The sequence below is a fragment of the Dendrobium catenatum genome, unplaced genomic scaffold, assembly GCF_001605985.2.
Source record: "Dendrobium catenatum unplaced genomic scaffold, ASM160598v2 fragScaff_scaffold_594, whole genome shotgun sequence".
In the NCBI taxonomy this organism is placed as follows: domain Eukaryota; kingdom Viridiplantae; phylum Streptophyta; class Magnoliopsida; order Asparagales; family Orchidaceae; genus Dendrobium; species Dendrobium catenatum.
Genome location: NW_021319056.1, coordinates 130548 through 150409, shown reverse-complemented (window position 1 = coordinate 150409; position 19862 = coordinate 130548). Strand labels below are relative to the sequence as shown.

The window sequence follows — 19862 nt, the reverse complement described above, 5'->3', positions numbered from 1 at the left end:
TTTACAACTTTTTGAAAATGATAATGTCTACTTTTGAAAATCATAACACACTTGAAATATATTTGATCACTAAATCACCATTGTTTGATAACATTCCTTTTGACTTTTAGAAAGTTCGTATGTTTACATTTTTCAATCGCTTGACTATCACATGTGGATTGTAGTACATGAAGGTTACACTAGACCCACTAAATTTGTTGATGGCATTAGGACTGGAATACTGTTTATATTAGATAGTAGAAGAAAAAGACTTAACTCATTTACGCAAAATATTTGAACAGTTTCTTTTGTGCCATAAAATCTGAATATTATATGCGTGTTTCAACCTATAAACTGGAAAAGAAATTTGAGATAGACTTTGTATTACGTATGAAGTAACTAATTAAGTGAAACAATCCAGATTGAACATTATGTTACATAATTATGAATTTTTTTGCATGAAATCAAATGAATCAATCACTAGCATGTATACTCATTTTACACATATAGTCACTTCCTTGCATGCTTTAGGTAGGGAACTAATGAATTTTGAGAAAGTTAATAAAATTTTTCATTATTTGTCTACTGCTTATGATGCAAAGATAACTCTATAACTGAGTTAAAAGACTTGAATGTTTATTTTATTTACAATCTACTTGGGTCATTAATTGCTTACGAGTAAGAAGTGACACAAAGACAGATTGATGCATGTGAAATGTGGAAGGAGAAAAATATTTTGTTTAAAGTGGATGACTCGAAAAGTGATCAATCTCAGCCTGAGGATGAAGAGGATGTTGTCTTATTGATGAGGCAAATCAGAAGTTTTCTTAGGAGGAAGCAACGAAGATGTCAACAGTGGAACAAAGGTAAGTTCCACAAAATAGAAAAATTTTAAATGATGTGATTTATTATGAATGCATGAAGCTACGACATGTTAAATTTGATTGCCCAAATCTCAAAGCTATTTCTAACAAGGAGAAGGTTGAGGAGAAAACCAATGTTAGGAAGGACAAGAAGAGATTGCAAAGAGCATTCTCGGCGGACTTAACTTTAAATTCTTCAAAAATATAAGCAGAAGAGAAAGTCACAAACTTGTGTTTAATGGCAGACAAGCTTGATCAGTCTGATCAAGATAAGGTATGTGATTTATCTTACGATGCGTTATTTGAATTTTCTTAGAAAATTCATACTGCGTATAGGAAACTTAAAAAATTGCATGCTAAAATTAATATACAGTATTCAAATTTAAAAAAAGAGCATAAAATCCTTAGTAACGATCACATTGATTGATATCAGCCACATGAAGTTACTGGATGAATTTGATGATTTGAATAAAAATATGAATTATTGAAGACATCTTATACTGATTTTGAAAATGAATGTAAGGTCTATATAGATAAAACAAATCAAAGAGAATATGAGTTAAGAGTTGACAATGCTGATTTAGAAAGTATTAACTCATATCTTAAAGAGAAACTGAAAGCTCTTAAGAAAAATAGGATACCCCCAACACTTAAACAATTTTCTAATCCTGATCAAAAGCATAAAATTTTAAAACCTAGGAAAAGAAAGTATAACTCACATAGATTGATAAATTATTTTTTTATAGTTCAATATTTTTCTTGTGGAATGATTGGTCATATCTCACATACTTGTACAATTCATAGTAAAACTCATCTAGTGTGGAGACTTAATATGCATAAATACAACATATCAAACATGCATCTATATTATTATTACTAAGAGGTGAACCCAAACTTTTTGGATTCCCAAGTCTAGCATTTGATCATTTTGTAGAAACGCTCTTATTCAAGGCCTTGTGAGAGCATTTGATAACTGGATAGTGAATGTTTGAAGCATATGACTAGAGATTCAATATAATTCATATCGTTGGAAGCCGGGAATGGAGGCAAGGTAACACTGGATAATACCATTAGGAAAGTGGTAGGTACATGTTTGATTGGCAATAAGAATAATTTTTTCATTAAAAATATATTATTAGTTGAAGGCTTAAAATATATCTTATTGATTATTAATCAGCTTTATGATAAAAGTTATGGTATAATTTTTTTTCCATAAATTGTATTATAAGACAAAATGGAATTGATGCATTATATTGAAAGAGGATAAATAACGTGTACATGCTTGATTTGAATTTTGTTAAATCTTCTAATATTTTTGTCCAAAAATAATTACTGATGAAACATGGTTATGACACATAAGACTTTATCATGCAAGCATGAAAAATCTTAGGAAGATTACCTAGAAAGAATTGATTAGAGGGATATCTAAAGAATACTTCACTAAAAATCACCTATATGATGTATGTCAATTAGAAAAATAGGTGAAGTCCTCCTTTCACTCAATTAACTATCTTAGAACTAGCAAACTGTTTTAAGTCCTACTAATGGACTTATTTAGACCAGTTAGCACTATAAGTCTAGGAGGCAAAAATTTTGGGTTTATAATCATTGAAGATTTTTTTAGATTTACTTGGGTTAAATTCTTATTTCATAAGAGTGAATCATTTGATGAATTTAGAAATTTCTCTAGTTGGATTCAAAGGAAACTAGAGTTCAAAATTTTGTCAATTCAAAGTGACCATGAAGGAGAGTTTAAAAATGAGAAATTTGAAGATTTTTTTATAGAGAAAGGAATATATCATATTTTTTTAGCACCTAGAATCCCTCAGCAGAATGGGGTAGTCAAAAGAAAGAATAGAACTTTGATAGAAGCCGCTAAAGCCATGTTGGTAGAATACTCCTGAAATATTTTTGGGCTAAAGCGATTAATGCGACTTGTTATGTTCTGAATAGGATAAAAATTAGATCCAAGTTGAACAAGACATCTTATGAACTTCTTAAGAGTAAAAAACCTAATCTTTTATATTTGTATATTTTTGGATGCAAGGTGTTCATTCATAATAATAGCAAAACTCCTTTAGGAAAGTTTGATCATAAATCTAATTAAGGTATTTTTCTAGGATATTTCAGTGTTGGCAAATCCTATAGAATTTTTAATAAGAGAACTTTAGTAGTTGAGGAGACCACATATATAATTTTTTATGAATCTAATATTTTGGAAGAGTCAAGGTTGAAAGAAGATAATATTGATGATATCTCTCATAGAATTGAAAAGATAAATTTGTAAGAGAATATTGGAATAAAAAACCCTTTACCAAGATAATGAAAAAAATTTTAGAGTCACTCTAAAGAATTGATTTTAGGTGAACCTAGTGAGGGAGATAAAATTAGATATGGATTTAACAAAGAAGTGAACCATTCTATTTTTATATCGATGATTGAATCCACTAATATAAATCAAGTATTTTCAGACAAATTTTGAATTTTGGCAATGCAAGAAGAATTGAATCAATTTATTAGAAATGATATTTCAAAATTGACTGATAGGCCTGAGGATCAAAGTATTGTTAGAACTAAGTGGATGTTTAAAAATAAAATAAATGATTTAGGTGTTGTGATTAGAAATAATACAAGATTAGTGGCCAAGGGGTATAATAAAATAGAAGGAATTAATTTTGAAGAAATTTTTCCCCTGTAGCCAGACTTGAAGTGATAAGAGTTTTACTAGCCTTTGCCTATTTTAAAGATTTTAAATTATTTCAAATAAATGTTAAGAGTGACTTTATTAATGGGGTGCTACAACCGGATGTTTATGTTGAGAAACCTCCAGGTTTTAAAAATTCAAAATTTTCAAATCATGTGTTTAAATTGAAAAAGATATTGTGTGGACTAAAATAATTACCTAGAGCTTGATATACGAGGTTAAGCACTTTTCTATTAGAAATATTATTTGTTAAAGAAAGTTTGGACACCACTCTCTTCTTAAAAAGGATAGGAGATGACATACTCATTATTCAAATAAATATTGATTATATCTTATTTGGATCCACCAATAAAAGACTTTGTGATAATTTTTAAAAATAATGAATAATAAATTTGAAATAAGTTTGATGAGAGACTTGAATTATTTTATTGGTTTTAGCATAAAGTAAAATGAGGAAGAAATATTTCTAAGTCAATCGAAGTATATTAAGGACATCCTCAAAAAAATCTGAAATGGATAATGTTATACCAATGAAATCTTCAATGCAGTTAGATAAGGATCATAAGGAAAAATCTATTGAGCAAAAGAAATTTAGAGGAATAATTAAATCGTTACTTTATTTGACTGCTAGCAGACCATATATCATGTTTAGTATTTATTTGTGTGCTAGATTTCAAGATGATCCAAAGGAATAACATCTAACTACTATTAAGAGAATTCTGAGATATCTTTTGGGAACTCAAAACATAGGAATTTGGTATCCTAAACACTGCTCTTCTTTTAAAATTATTGGATATTCTGATTCAAATTTTGCTGGATGTAGAGTTGATCGAAAATGTACTTCTGGAACTTATCAATTTATAGTAAACTCTTTAGTTTCTTGGTCAAGCAGAAAAAAAATTAGTATCTCTTTCTACCGCTGAAGCATAATACATTGCCTTATGTTGTTGTGTGGTACAAGTTCTATAGTTAAAATAATAACTGATTGATTTAAAATTTTTAAGTGGCACTATTCAAATTTTCTGTGATAATATAAGTGTCATATGCATTTCAAAAAAATTCTATTCAACATTCTAGAACCAAGCATATAGATATAAGGCATCACTACATTATAGATCATGTAGCTAAGGGAGAAATTGAATTACATCATGTTATTACAAAGAATTAACTTGCATCCATTTTCACAAAACCACTGATTTTGACACATTTAGCACTTTAAGAACTAAATTAGGTGTGATTGATCTTAAAGCTTAAAAATGAAATTTTGCAAATTGGATTTGTTATGTATTGTTAGTTTGTTTGTTTTCTTTGTTTGTTTGTAAAAGTTTGGTTGTTTATTTATTTTTATTTGTTTAATTAGTTGTGACTATTTCTCTTTCATTTGTATTGTATTGTTGGTCTTGTTTTCCATTTTTTGCAAGTCATCGGATCTCAGGTGATTGATTTTTGTAAAGGTTTTTATTTATCATGCCTTGTTTTAATTATGTTCTTTGTACTGTACAAATTTTTTTTGTAATGTATAAATTATGTAGCTTATATATGATATTTTTTTTAGTTTTTTTAGTTTCTTATAATATATGATATTTTTTTTAGTTGGGCACACAAAATTGAGTTTTTTTCATTGCATATCGTATTGTATGATGTTGTCATCGTCTCTATGATATTTGGTTTTTTGTCTGTACAATTGGGGACGGTTTTCCAAAAAATCAATTATTGGTAACAAATAATACGTACGAAATTGCATTTCGTCTATATGATCATGTTGTCAGTTTCTCATGTGGACAAACATAAACGTCATAAAATGATCTTTAATATTCTGATCATCCCAGACGAACAAGTGTTCGTCTGTACGATCAAATGGTAAACAATCATGTACGAAAGGATGCATCGGGAATGGTGTTTTATGAAAAGCATTTCTTTTTTTATCATTTCTATTCATATGTACAAAATATTTTTCATCCCGTATGATTTTAAAATTTTACATACTATTGAAATACGGGATGAAAAATATGTACAATATGTCATTTTTCTTTAAATTAAAAGGTGGTGAATGATTTTTTCTTCACATTCTCATTCGATCCCAAATCTTCTCGAGTCCAAGCTTTAGAAATTGCCAGCAGTAGCAAATGCCCTCGCACTTCTAAGAGCTCATCCTCTCGCTCTTGTAGAGATGTGAACTTTCTTTCTAAAGAAAATGAGGAAGCTTTTGTTTGTTACATTGCATGTAAAATTATCCCCTCTCGACTTCTTATTCAAAGTGACATAAACTTCTCTGTTATGCAACTTTTTGCCTCAACCCAATCTTCTTTTATCCTAACCTTGATATATGTCTATCATAAAGAAACTTTTCAAACTTTTCTTATAAATATGAAAATGAACCAAGATCATATTAGGATGACCTCTTTTGTTTTTAAGTAACGAGTTGAAATAACTAAGGAAGATCTAGGCAACTTTCTTCACCTTAGGACTTAAGAGGTTAGAGCACACACCATGACCTGTAGAGTGGATTTTGATTGGTCAAAAATAAACCAAACTCTTAGAGGTGTTGCATAAATAAGCCATCTTTCTCGTGTCTATACCCTTAACCAGAATATCGGGATCATCCAACACGTTTTGAGAACCTCTAAAATTCAAAAACCTGGTGATCATATAAATCTAACTCCTATTTTATATACTATCACATACTTGATCATGACCGGAACTCCTATTGACAAAGCCAACTAATCATGGACTACATCTACAAACTGTCTGATATTGGACTTCCTCACAATAGGAGGAAGAAAAATGTGACATTATGACATTTAATTTCCTACATTTTAGAGAAGAAATATAACCTGATTCATCCCTACTCTCCTAGTTAACTTCCCATTTACTTTTCCAATGCCACTTTTCGTGCACCTTTTGGTCGGTATAAAAGTTCTGAGAGAGAAGCTTTTGAGGGAGAAGGAGCCCCAACTCTAGTAACTGCATGTAGACCCGATCAAAATTTCTATCAAGAAATGATCCAACGCTTGGACAGACTGGAATATCACTTTGATTAACATTTTGATCAAATTTAGACTCATCTTAACTAGCAAGATGCGAGGCATAATGATTAACCCTAATGCATTTACAATCAGTAATTACTTTATGGTGTTCAATCCTCCACCTCTATATCAAGGCCCCACCAAATCCTAGTTGTTACTTCTGTGTTGTACTTGCTGTTGTGCTTTTGTATTTGTTGTTGAGAGATTTTCTAGTGATTTCATATGTTAGTTTCTTCATGTTGTTGTTCTTCCATTTCTAAGATGATATTGTTTTAAATGGAAAGATGTGTTTCTATGTGTTTCAAATGATGAATGAAATGATGAAATATTATTTTGACATGTATTACAATTTCTCTTATTGAAATGTTTATATTTTTTTCTTGACAAATCAATTACATTTGATCTCTAGAATAGAATTTTGAATTACTTTACTCTACAAATTAATTTCATTGTAAAATGTAATCTCTCAAAATTTTAAATTAAATTATGAGTGGATGTAGATTATAAAATCAATTTCATGTTCTTATAGATAAATATTACTTAGTTATAATTATTGCAAAATAGATGTCTTAATTTTATTTTATTTTTTTTTCAATATATTTATTTTAGTTAATTATTGGAACTTGTTTTAAGTTTAATTGATAATGAAAAGATCGAAAAAATGAAAAGAAAAAAAAAAAGATACATAAAGTGTGCCAAACTTGAAAAATGCACAATATTCGCCAAAATGAAAAGGCACAAAATTAGCCCAAACTTAAAAGATGCACAAAGTGTGCCACAAATAATTCAAATGATACACAATGTCGCCAATTAAAAAATTCATAATGTTCTTTCCTTTATCATTTTATGTCTTATACAAATCTATATAATCGACAATAATCTTCATTATTAAATTAGAAACTAATTAATATTTATTTCATCAAATTTGCAATAATTATTTTTATTTTATATCTAGAACGAAGAGTGATTTGTAATTAGTTTAAAATCTTCTTCTTCATCAACTATTTTGATTTATTCATAGAAACTTATCATTTCAAGAGGTACTTCCTTTTTGTTGTTGTCAAAAGGTGGAGTCATTAATTATTGTTTAATGTCTTATTTGTTTGATGCATTGGTTGTTTGATGTGATGTTTTATTTGTTTGATGCATTGGTTGTTTGATGTGTTTGATGTATGTGTGTAAGATTATTTGTTGTGTAATTTTTATCATGTGTGTGTTGTTTTATTGGGTGTATGTTTTTTGTGTGTTATTTTTGTTTAAGTTTTTGTGGTGTTATTTTTATTTTTTTAAAAAAAATTTAGGGTTTCAATTTTCATTGGAATCCCTTGTTTTAAATTGATCACTCAGTGAAGGGAGATCTTAGGAGAAAAATTACCTTAAGTGTTTACTCAAACAATAATTATTTTTTTATCATAAAAAAGGGAGAGATTGTTGCATCTTAGATTTCAAAATTATATTTTTATATCATGTGAGTTTTTTACGATACTAAAATATTATTGTGTTGATTACTATTTCTCCTAACATATATTGGATGTATTTTGTTTATGTTATTTGTATTATAAAATTTTAGGAAAATCATACTCCATATTGTCGAAGACTGTAAGACAGATTAGATAAGGGTTTATTGTAATTAAAGTCTATAATTTTTCTATTTTGTTTAGTATGAGAGAGTGTGATTGTAATTGGGTAACTGTACACACACACACTAGGGGAGTGAGTCAAAACTTAAAAAAAAAACTAATTTTATTATACGATTTTTGAATTGTATTAAACGATTTGACATGAAAGTTCCTTTAGAATGGAGTTAATCAAATCATGCATTAGAAATTTTCTTTGTGATGTTCATAATGTTTGAAGTTGGATTTGTACAGACAACGACCAAAGTACAAAATGGATATGTAATAGTTCGTCCCAAATAAACAGGTAAATTTTTTGAACTGATCACATTGTACGAAATTAATTTCATATAGATGATGTTTAGAGTATGAAATGGGATCGTCCATTTTCATACCATATGAAGCATGATTTGATTTAACAAGTTTGTACTATACGATGTAGTGTTCGTACAGATAACAACCATAGTATTAAATGAGTTAGTACACAATCATATTAGATGAACCTGTTCAGTTTTGAACTGTTTGTATAGTATGATGTCAATTTGTACATACGACTTCCAAAGTACGATATAAATTCGTACAATATCATACATGGATTTTTTGAATTGTTCGTACATATGAAGTACGATTATACTGCACGATCCATTTGCGTTTTACTTGAAATTTTTAGTTTTTTTGGACAGTTTGTCATGTCCTTCATATATAAGAATACTAAAAACTGATTGTCACAAATCTTTTGCAAATTTTTCTCTTAGGACTGATAGAGAGTGTTTTGGGAGTGTGTTTGGGAGAGTGGGTTAAGAGACCTTGCAAGTGGAAATTATGAAGGGTTCACAAGGTGGCCAAAAGGTCAGGATCTCTTTGTATGATCTTCAAATCTCTGTCATACTTCTTTAAAGACTCTTGAGATAAGATATTTGGAGAATATCTGATACTCTGTCATCACCAAGAAGGTGAGAAAGTCGTCGATATTCTGCCGTCACTAGGAGGGTGAGAAAGGATGTCAGTACTCTACTGTCACCAGAAGGGTGAAAAAGGATATTGGTACTCTATCATCTCCATGAGGGTGAGAAAGGACAGCAGTACTCTACTGCATTACACTTTGGTGGAATACAGGTTATCATAAAGGCTTCTCTGCCTTGCTGTGAGAGCAAAAGGAGTGTCACTTTGGTATAGTGCAATACCTAAAGAAGATGTCTTCAGGGAGTGGATACAGGTCTAGGTGGACCGAACCACTATAAAATTTGGTTTTCCTTTGTCTTTACGTTTTACTACTTTTTATTTTCTGCACATTTATTTTTTATGGTTGAAAATAATCATTAAAAAATTTTAATTGTTATACAAAAGATCTAAATCAATTTTCTAAATTACCAATAGATTTTTAAATTACCAATTTACCCTCCCTCTTGATTGGGACAAATTTATTAGGTCTAATAACCTATTCAAATTTTCAAGAAAGAGAAATCAAATCCCAGCAGAGTCGCTAGAAATCTGAGGGCTCCAAAAATTCTTCCCTGGCCTCCCCTGCCTACTTTTTTGGGTTATTTTTAATGGATTAAGTTCCGGGGGAATTTTGGGAAGGCGGATGGGTTTATAAATGAGACACTACCCAGAGATTTCTCCCTCATTTTGTGAGGACTTTTATGAAATGAGTTCTGGTTTCCTATAGGTGCAAGCGTCTATAGTTAATTACCCTCCTGATAACGACATAGAACTTTGATTAAGGCTAGTCATCAATCAGATACGTAGAGATACGTATTATCTAGCATATAATAGAAGCACAGGTTTAGGATTTGAAGGGTTGATATTTAAAATTAAAAATTTCACCATCTTGCACTTAAAGTGGATGGTGGGGGAATGGATGACGGACCCGATCAAGATCCCATGGTTATGTCATCCCGGGCCATCATGGCCCCTAGTCTACTTAGTCAAAGGAGGTAGTCGACCCAACCTGACAAAAGGATCCTTGTCGGCAGTCATGGTTTGTTTCATCTAAGGGTACATTGTAGACTTGTAGTTAATGTTTATCTAAGGGGACAAATTTAAATGCACCTTAGGTAACAGAGGGATTTGTGCCCTGTCGATTATATCATATTGAATCATACCTAAAGGATTTGATGCCACTAAGAAATATATTGGCTCTAGCCATAATCATAATTTAGTGGTTCCATTTAACGATAAAACCACTTTGTTCAGAGGATCCTAGGTCATATCTGTTAATCCTGCGGTGTCATTTGGCGCCAAAACCGGCGGTTAGAGGATACATTTCACATCCTTAGTGGCACAAAATTATTTGAGAATGGATCCTAGAATTATTTTTAACTAAACATAAGCTCTGTGTGAGCTAAAGTAAAATTTAATTTATCCACCCTAACAAACTATTACGGAAGATGGATGGATTTTACTTTAAGTGTTTGATAATTTATTTAAATTTTAAATAATTTTGGATTTTGGAATTTTAAATTTTGAATGGTTATTCCAAAATTTGGGAGTCATTTAAAAATATTTGGAATTAATCTCTCATGTTGATATTTACATTCAATATGGCCATCATCAGGATGTTTATGGGGGTGGGGGGGGGGAGGGGTCATTGCTTTTTATCTGTTTGATCTTTTCGACTCTGCCAACTTACCGATAGAGGAATTGGTTTATTACTGGTTTTGTAGTTTTGTTAAGGACTTTTTTCATTGTAGTCCTTGAAGAACTTATATAAATGTATAAAACAGATATTCCGGCCCATATCCTGAACTTATATCTATTTGATAAGTTTAACTGTGTCAAGTCCTATCTATCCATACATAACGATTATGCTTGAACTATATTCATTTATGTTGGCTCAAGAAACATGACATGAATACCTCTCCATTTCCCTTAAATCAGAATGAAGTTAACAAGATTTCTCCTGAGGATAGTGTGAAGATTTATAGATCTGGAGTTCTTACTTCCTATGAGCACAAGCACTCATAGTTAATTACCCCTCTTAACACGTAAGAGAGAACACTTGATAAAGGATGAATAAATTTTAGATATATTTTAGTCTCAATGGCAGGAAGATGGATGTAAACCCAATCAAGATCTCATGGTTCCGTCTTCCCGGGTATACCATAGTTTCCAGTCTACCAACACTAAGAATCATTAATTGTAGTGTCCAAGAAATCTGATTAGCAGCCATGGGTTACTTCCTCTCAGGGATCCCGAGTAGACTGAAGTGGTTAAATGTGGGTTTTAATTTTGTTAGGTGTTTTAGGGTTTACATCTATTAGAATACTCGGGGATTTATTTAGTTTGGAATTTATGACTTTATTTAGAAGTAACCCAGGGATTTAAATTTAGTTTGAAACATACTACTTTTGTAGAAAGTAGCTCGGGGATTTAATTTGGAACGGGGCTTATGGCTTCCTTAGAAGTTGTCCGTTAATTTTTTTAGTTTGGGTTTTACAACTCTAATTAGAAGTTGCCCATGTGATTTGATTTGGGAAGGGCTTATGACTTCCTTAGAAATTGCGTAATGAAGGGTCTTATGACCTAGCCATGTACGTAAGCTAAGTGGCCCAATTAGTTGGTCTTACAACCTAGCCCTTATAGACCAGGAAGCCTGAGTGAGGGGTCTAGGTTTGTATTATCACCTAAACACTTCCCTTAAATGTCAAACTTATGGCTTTTATTAGAAGTGGCCGGGAGTTTTAATTGGAGGTTAGGAGTTAGATCAATTTAACCTAAAACTTTTCCCTAAGATCGGGCTTACGACTTTCCTACGAAAGTTGCCGTGTAGTGGGTCTTACAACCAAGTTCTTATAAATAAGGTTGCCCACTAGTTTGAATTTTATTGTGTTTGTTAAGAGGATGTCAATTTTTTATGATTTGTTATTTAGAGAATTTGAAAGGGTTGTAAGTGTGTTTTAGTTCGTAGTTTTGACATTTATGGGTTTTGACTTTGAGTTAGTATTTTAGTTGTTCAGTGCTTGTAGTCTTTTTCTTACTATAGTTGTCCACAGCTTTGCATGTTTTCTAACACTTTTGCTCTACTAGCTTTTTTGTACTAAGCTTTTCTTGCTTTCCAATACTCTGTTCTACTTGCAGTAGCTTAGATTTATCAACAATCATTCAATTTTTTTATGATATACTGACTTTTCATTTGCTTGTTTGCAGGTGTTCATACCCAGTAGTTAAAGTACCCAGGGCTTGCAGTTGCATAAGATAGAGCTCACAGGTACATGTATGAGCTCACAGAGGAGAGACTTTAGAGGATTTGTTTGTTTTTTTGGTTTTGTAAGAGAGTTTCAATTTGTGTCGTGGGGAGTCTTAAGAGTTGTTGTGAGAGTTATAATTGAGATTTGAGTTAAGTTATTTTTTGAGTTGAATTGTTTTATTTGAAGAGTTGTTTATGTTATTGAATTGTTGTGTGTTGATTAGTTTGAACATAGGTTAAATGGTGGAAACACTAATTTCTTACAACATGTCTGCAATATCATAAATTGCTCGTATTCCAAGTAGAGACACCTTTTTCTTATTGAAATAATGAGTTCGGCATGCACAAGTAAGTTAACTCCATATATAAGAGTATTTGTGATGCAAAGAACTTGAAGATATCTCTGTAAAAAAAGACCCTCGACCAGATTCTGATCCTTCAAACAAAGCCCACCATTGTGCTAGTCAGCACCACAGAGAATGCATGATTGTATTTGTTTATCACCACAAGATAAAAAAAGCTTCCTTTTTTTTTTCTCTTTTGAATGGATTTGAATGTCCAAGGCTTGATACAATATGAAAGATGTGTTATGCCATTTCTTGTGCTCCTTTTTGTATTGAACAAAATATAGGTGCAGATTTATTTCTTGTTTCTCTTGATTATTGTATGAGGATAATAATAATAAAGTTTTGGGAGACGTTTTTCTTCAAAAAAGAAATCATTCTTAGCTGGAACAATGTTTTCTCACTTTCGATTGGAATGATATGTTCATATTTATATTGGAAAGAAATCATCTAGAAAAGCATTGACTTTGTAATGGATTAAAGTACCAAAATTAAACATGGAACAAAATGGAGAAGGCAACTCCAATACATATCTCATAGTACATGAGTCCATGGATGATCTCATCTCCCCAAAATCTCTTTTTTTTTTTTAATGTGGAAGAGTTTTCTTCGTCATGCAAATCACAGCATCACCTCCCCCCACCAAGAGAGAAATCGAGACGGCATTTGCCGTTATTTTCTTCCCGGCCAAACCTAAGTACGACGGCGCGAGGCCTTGAATTTAAACCATCACAGTCAAACTTAAAGTCAACGAAGCGAGGTCTTGAATTTGGAACCATCCCGGCCGGACCTAAGGTCGACGACACGAGGTTTTTAATTTAAAACCAGCTCGGTCGGACCTAAGGTCGATGACACGAGGCCTTCAATTTCATCTCGATCGGATCTAAGATCGACGACACGATGGCTTAACTTGAAATTCTTCCCGACTGGATTTAAAATCAACGGTGCGAAGTCTCTAGATATTAAAATTTTTAGCCTGCAACTGTATGCTCGATTGAATTGATTTAATTAATTTACACCAAATCTTGCATGCCGAGAACATTAGGTTTTTTTATACATATAATATTAATATTTCTTAGGGATTTATGGTTTCAAAGCAAAAAAGACACAATTATTACATGGATTTGATGCAGGATCCTTCTATCAGAACAATGTATTCATTTCTCAAATGAAAGATTTTTAGCATAACATTATAATATTTTGCTTAAATAGTTGTATATATTATTAAGCAGTGTAATTTCACGACAAAAGGCTGAGTGCGTAGTGAGAAATCATACGTGTTAGCTTGCGTGCAAACGGATAGCAATTACAGGGGCAAAGGCTAAGCTGACGGGAGCATACAGACGAGATCAAGGGCGACCGACGTGATTTACCTGTAGATAAGATATTGATTTCGGGATTGGAGAAGGGTTTGTGATCGACAGCGAGTTTGCAGTCGGAGGTTTGGGGTGTCGGATGAAACAAGAAGAGGCCTTCGACTAGGTGTCACTCAAACAAGGCCAAAGATCAGTCCGTCCTCCAATTAAAATTATATCTCTTTTCATTCATTTTCTCCCCTTTTTATTGATTAGATTCTTGAAAATCAGTGATAGTAGTCAAGAGTTGTATCTTTTCGACGATTAATTGCTTAGAGTGAAGCCAAATTAATAGCATGAATGATTGCGTCTCTTGGTGAGGTGGGGCCAGAGAAAGCATCGAAGAGATGCAACTCTTTAATTTTTTTTTTTTTGGTTCTTTCATTCATTTTTTTAGTCAACAAAGTATCTCCCAACGAATTTGTTGTATGACTTTCACACAATAGATTCGTTGTAATATTTTTGAACATATTTAAAATTTTATGTTTAACGCTATCTTTTTTTTTCGATCATTTAAATTGATTAAAGTAGCTAGACCCTTAGGTTTATGAGCATGGTTTAAAAGTTCGACACTTTGACTTGGTAATCTGTAATTGACTTCCAACCCTTATGTAGGTTGATAGAAATAGCTTGACCTTTTAGGTTTATGAGCATAGAAGATTTTAAAGTTCGGCCTTAGGCTTGTTAAACTTTGTGGATTTAGCTCAACCCTTATGTTTATGAGCGTAAAAGATTTTAAAGTTCAGCCCTTAGGCTTGTTGAACTTTGTGTGTTTTAGCTCGGCCTTTAGGTTTTTTAGCATAGAAAGTTTCAAAGGGTCGACTAATTTAACCAATGGGTTTAGCTCGACCCTTAGGTTTATTAGCATATAAGATTTCAAAGTTTGGCCCTTAGGTTTGTTAAACTTTATGGATTTATGTTGACCCTTAGGTTTATGAGCATAAAAGATTTCAATGTTCTACACTTAGACTTGTTGAACTTTGTGTGTTTTAGCTCGACCTTCAGGTTTATGAGCGTAGAAGGTTTCAAAGGCTTGGCCCTTAGGCTTATTGAACCAATAGGATTTAGATTGACCATTAGGTTTATAAGCATAGGCGATTTCAAAGTTTAGCTCTTAGGTTTATTGAACTTTGTGGATTTAACTCGACCCTTAAGTTTATAAGCATATGAGATTTTAAAGTTCGGCCCTTAGGCTTCTTGAACTTTATGGATTTAGCTCGACACTTAGGTTTATGAGCATAGAAGTTTTCATAGTTTCCTTATTTTTATTTAGTAAAGGGGATAAAATTGCCTCCTGACTTTTTAGGAGGGGATTGAATTTATCTCTTTCTTTGTAGACAATTATAAAAAATTGACTACTTTCTTTCAGGGGGGGTTGAATTTATCTCCCGTATTGCAGGATAATATAAAAAATTGCCTCCTATTTTCTAGGAGGGAATTGAATTTATCTCATGCATTGTTGGAGAACATAAAAATTGCCTCATGTATTTCAGGAGGGGATTGAATTTATCTCCTACATCATAGGAGAATATAAAAAAATGCCTCCCGTCTTTCAGGAGTGGATTGAATTTCTTTGGCTCATTGGAGGATAAATATAAAAATTGTCTCTTGTCTTTCAGGAGGGGCTTGAATTTATCTTCTGCATTGAATGAGAATATAAAAATTACGTCTTATTTTTCACGAGGGGATTTAATTTGTGTCCCTCATTGTAGAAGAATATATAAATTATCTCCTGTCTTTCAAGAGGCAATTGAGATGATTTTGCCTAGTGGGCAAATTTTGATACATAACATTTTTTTTATGTATGATATTTATTTAGATATTGACCATTAATTAGTGGCATGGATCTTTGACCTTTTAGATCTATCAGTTTATAGGCTCCTCCTTCATACACTATTTCAATGATGAAGGTGTCCTTCCTAGATTGAATCAAATATGTTGCCAAGGCAACAGTGAGAGATTATAGCTCTTCAGCGAACTAGAACAAGTTCACCCTCTTTGAAGCTTCTAATACGAATCATTCGATTATATGCACTAATCATTCTTGCTTTATAGGATTCTAGACTTTATTGAGCTTTGAAGTTGAACTTCATCAAGAGCTTCAAGTTCTTCCAGTCGTGGAAGATCATTTTTTTCTTTGGTTACTTTGTATTGAACAATAATACAAAGCTATGACAATTCAACCTCGAGAGGTAATATTGCCCCAATTCCAAAAACTAGTGAATATGTGGTGGCTCGCATTGTAGTTTTGCAAATAGTACGAGACAACTTTTACCCACCAAGGCTTCAGTAGTTTCAAAACCAATGACTACTTTTACTCTTTTTTTTTTTTGGCTGATAAGATCTTCGATTCAGTCTTACTAACCATCTTACCCACTTCATGTTGACCTTCTAGTACTTCTTTAGGAGTATCTAGATCATGAAGAATTCTTTGAGGATCTTTAGCATATACTGCTAGACGAGCAATATTGATTACACATTTGTAACTTGTACTTGGCCAATTACAACTTCTGGGCCAAGTTGTCGAAGTAGTTATTTCATTATTATACTCATTTCATCAAGGAGAATGTTCAAATGATTAATTTCTTGATCTTTATTCTGTTGGAGGAGTTGTATTTCATGTTACAACCTTCTCACAATATCTTTAGTTTCTCCCTTTTCAACCTCTTCTGAATGTGGGGGTGTTTTATTCATAGTTGTTGCTTGTTCTTGGTCATCTCATAGTTGTTCTTCATTTTGCAAATTCAACACTGCAATTTTACGAGTATACAGCTGATTAACTCGATCAGGTATATGATCAACCATTCAAATGACTTCAATGTCCATGGGAACAATACACCCTTCCACTTCTACATCATCTTTATAGTAATTATCATCTTAATTCAACTCATGGTAATTTTCAAGTTGGGACCGCCGCTTCCAATGTATGACTGGAGAATCGGGGGATTCTTTGTAAACGTGACAGTTTCCCTCTTTTGGTGTAAGCACATCAAAAGAAGTCTCCTTATGAGGAAATAACTTCTGGACATGAGATTTAAATCGCCCTTTATAGATTTCTTGATCAAGATCATCTTTCTGAGCTCAAGGATATTTGGGTCTTTTTGGAACCCAAACTTGCTATCTTCTTGGAGTCACATACCGATGACGACCAACATCAGAATGTACATTTGAATGGTCAGATCCATGATACCATTGTTGAGGCCTTCGTTCCTAATATCTTTTGTTATAGTCTCTTGCATATAAATTATCAGAAGTCTCTCCCAACTATTTTTTTTCCGTAATATGGGTATTGACCCATATTAAAATAGAATTCTCTTGGTTCTCAGTTGTATGGAGGATGTTTAAACTCCTCTCTAGAAGGTCTTGCTGAAAATTTGTTATTTTGAGGTCGAGCCACATTGAAAGAGATGACTTCATTGACAGATTTTGTTAGCCTTCTTTATAAATTTCTGTCATTGACAGCCTTCAGAATTTTATATATATTGGAAGATGCAGATTCTTCCTTCTTTGATGGTTGTGGTTGTTGACATGAAGTCTCCCATAAAGACTTCTTTAATTCACCTTGGTTATCATTTCTTTATATCCATTTTAACAGCTCAAAACCATTATTGGTTGGTACATTTATTTCTAACTGCGATGATGATTCTTGAAGTGTATTGGGAACCCATCCATTAGCTCGTAAGAGAGCATTGGCCTTCTTTCTAGCTTTCCTGGAAAGCTTAGCGCTTGCATCGAAAATTTTAGCATTGTACTCTTCAGAAATTTTATTATGAATGGCTGAATGATGACAACCCACTTTAGCTTTGAATCAGAAGTTTTCTTTTGAAAGATCGGAGCAGCAATATGTATTATAAAGAGCCTTGAAAACACAGAGGCTCGCTTGGGAGCCTTTTCACTAACAACTTTAATAGTAGACTTTTTAGCAGCACCCTTAATAGTTAGTACTTCAGCAATATTCTCATAAAGGAATTGCTAGAACTGTATGACTTCAGAAATAGTTCTGCATTGAATAATTGCTACGATATATCTTGTGTTCATAATGACCTGAGGGAATTGTACTTTTGCTCCTTCGCCCAGTTTCATAATCATGAATGAGTTCACAAGCATCATGTTCAGCAACTTATCAACAGAACTTATAGGAATTACAGTTGAGCTAAATTCCACTATAAAAGAAAACACAAGACTATGTTGAATAAAAATTTATATTTATTTCTAGATGTTTTGTTACTTAAGACTAAATATAAGTTTTCTTTTCAGCCAAAGATGGGGAGAAAATTAATCATCAGCGGAGTCGCCAGAAATCTGTTGGCTCAAAAAAAATGGCACAAATGTATGAATCCTGCTATACAGTCGTGGGATTCTATTTCTCTTAAGTCAGATTAAAGTTAACCAGATTTTCCTTGAGGGTAGTCTCAGGGTTTATAGATCTAGAGTTCTTACTTCCCATGAGTGCAAGCACTCATAGTTAATTACCCCTCTTAACACGTAAGAGAGAAATCTTGATTAAGGATGAATAAATTTTAGATATATTTCAATCTCAATGTGGGAAGATGGAGGTAAACTCGATCAAGATCCCATGATTCTGTCATCCTGGGTATACCGTAGTTTTTCAGTTTACCAACACTAATAATCATTGATTGTAGTGTCCAGGGAATCTGATTAGCAGTCATGAGTTGTCTCCTCTTAGGGATACTGAGTAGACTGAAGTGGTTAAATGTGGGTTTTAATTTTGTTAGATTTTTTTAGGATTTACATCTATTAGAATACCCAGGGATTTATTTAGTTTGGGATTTATGACTTTATTTAGAAGTAACCCAGTGATTTAAATTTAGGTTGGGACATACGACTTTCGTAGAAAGTAGCCCAGGGATTTAATTTGGAATGGGGCTTAAGGCTTCCTTAAAATTTGTCCGTTAATTTGTTTAGTTTGGGGCTTACAACTCTAATTAGGAGTTGCCCATGTGATTTGATTTGTATAGGGGCTTATGACTTCCTTAGAAGTTGCATGTCTTATGACTTAGCCCTGTAAGCTAAATAGCCTAATTAGTGGGTCTTACAACCTAGCCGTTATAGACCAGGATGCCCGAGTGAGGGGTCTAGGTTTGTATTATCACCCAAACACTTCCCTTAAATGTCAGACTTACGGCTTCTATTAGAAGTGGCAGGGGGTTTTAATTAAGGGTTAGGAGTTAGGTCAATTTTACCAAAAAATTTCCCTAAGATCGGGCTTATGACTTTCCTACAAAAGTTGTTGGGAAGTGAGTCTTAAAACCAAGTTCTTATAAACAAGGCTGCCCACTGGTTTGAATTTTATTATTTTTGTTAAGAGGATGTCAGTTGTTTATGATTTATTATTTAGAGAATTTGAAAAGGTTGTAAGTTGGTTTTAATTTGTAGTTTTTGCATTTACGGGTTTTGACACTGAGTTAGTGTTTTAGTTATTCTATGCTTGTAGTCTTTTTCTTACTACAGTAGTCCACAACTCTGCCTATTTTCTAGCACTTTTGCTATACTAGCTTTTTTATACTTAGCTTTTCTTGCTTTCCAGTACTCTGTTCTACCTGCAGTAGCTTAGATTTATCAACATTCATTCAATTTATTTATGATATACTGACTTTTCTTTTCCTTGTTTGCAGGTGTTCATAGCCAATAGTTAAAGTACCCAGGGCTTGCAGTTGTAGAGGATGGAGCTCACAAGTACCTGTATGAGCTGACACAGTAGAAACTTTGGAGGATTTGTTGGTTGTTTTGTTTTTGTTAAAGAGTTCCAATTTGTGTTGTGGGGA

The 19862-nt window shown here is 32.6% G+C and overlaps 1 protein-coding gene across 1 annotated transcript in view; it reads left to right on the top strand.

The window, feature by feature from the left end:
- LOC110115963 overlaps nt 1-12436 on the top strand; it is an 83122-nt gene extending 70686 nt beyond the window's left edge. Inside the window, exon 8 of the mRNA XM_028694900.1 lies at nt 12338-12436. Within this exon, the coding sequence (XP_028550733.1) occupies nt 12338-12358 (21 nt within the window). The 3' untranslated portion in view covers nt 12359-12436. The remainder of the gene's footprint in view (nt 1-12337) is intronic.
- Nucleotides 12437-19862: the final 7426 nt, after the last annotated feature.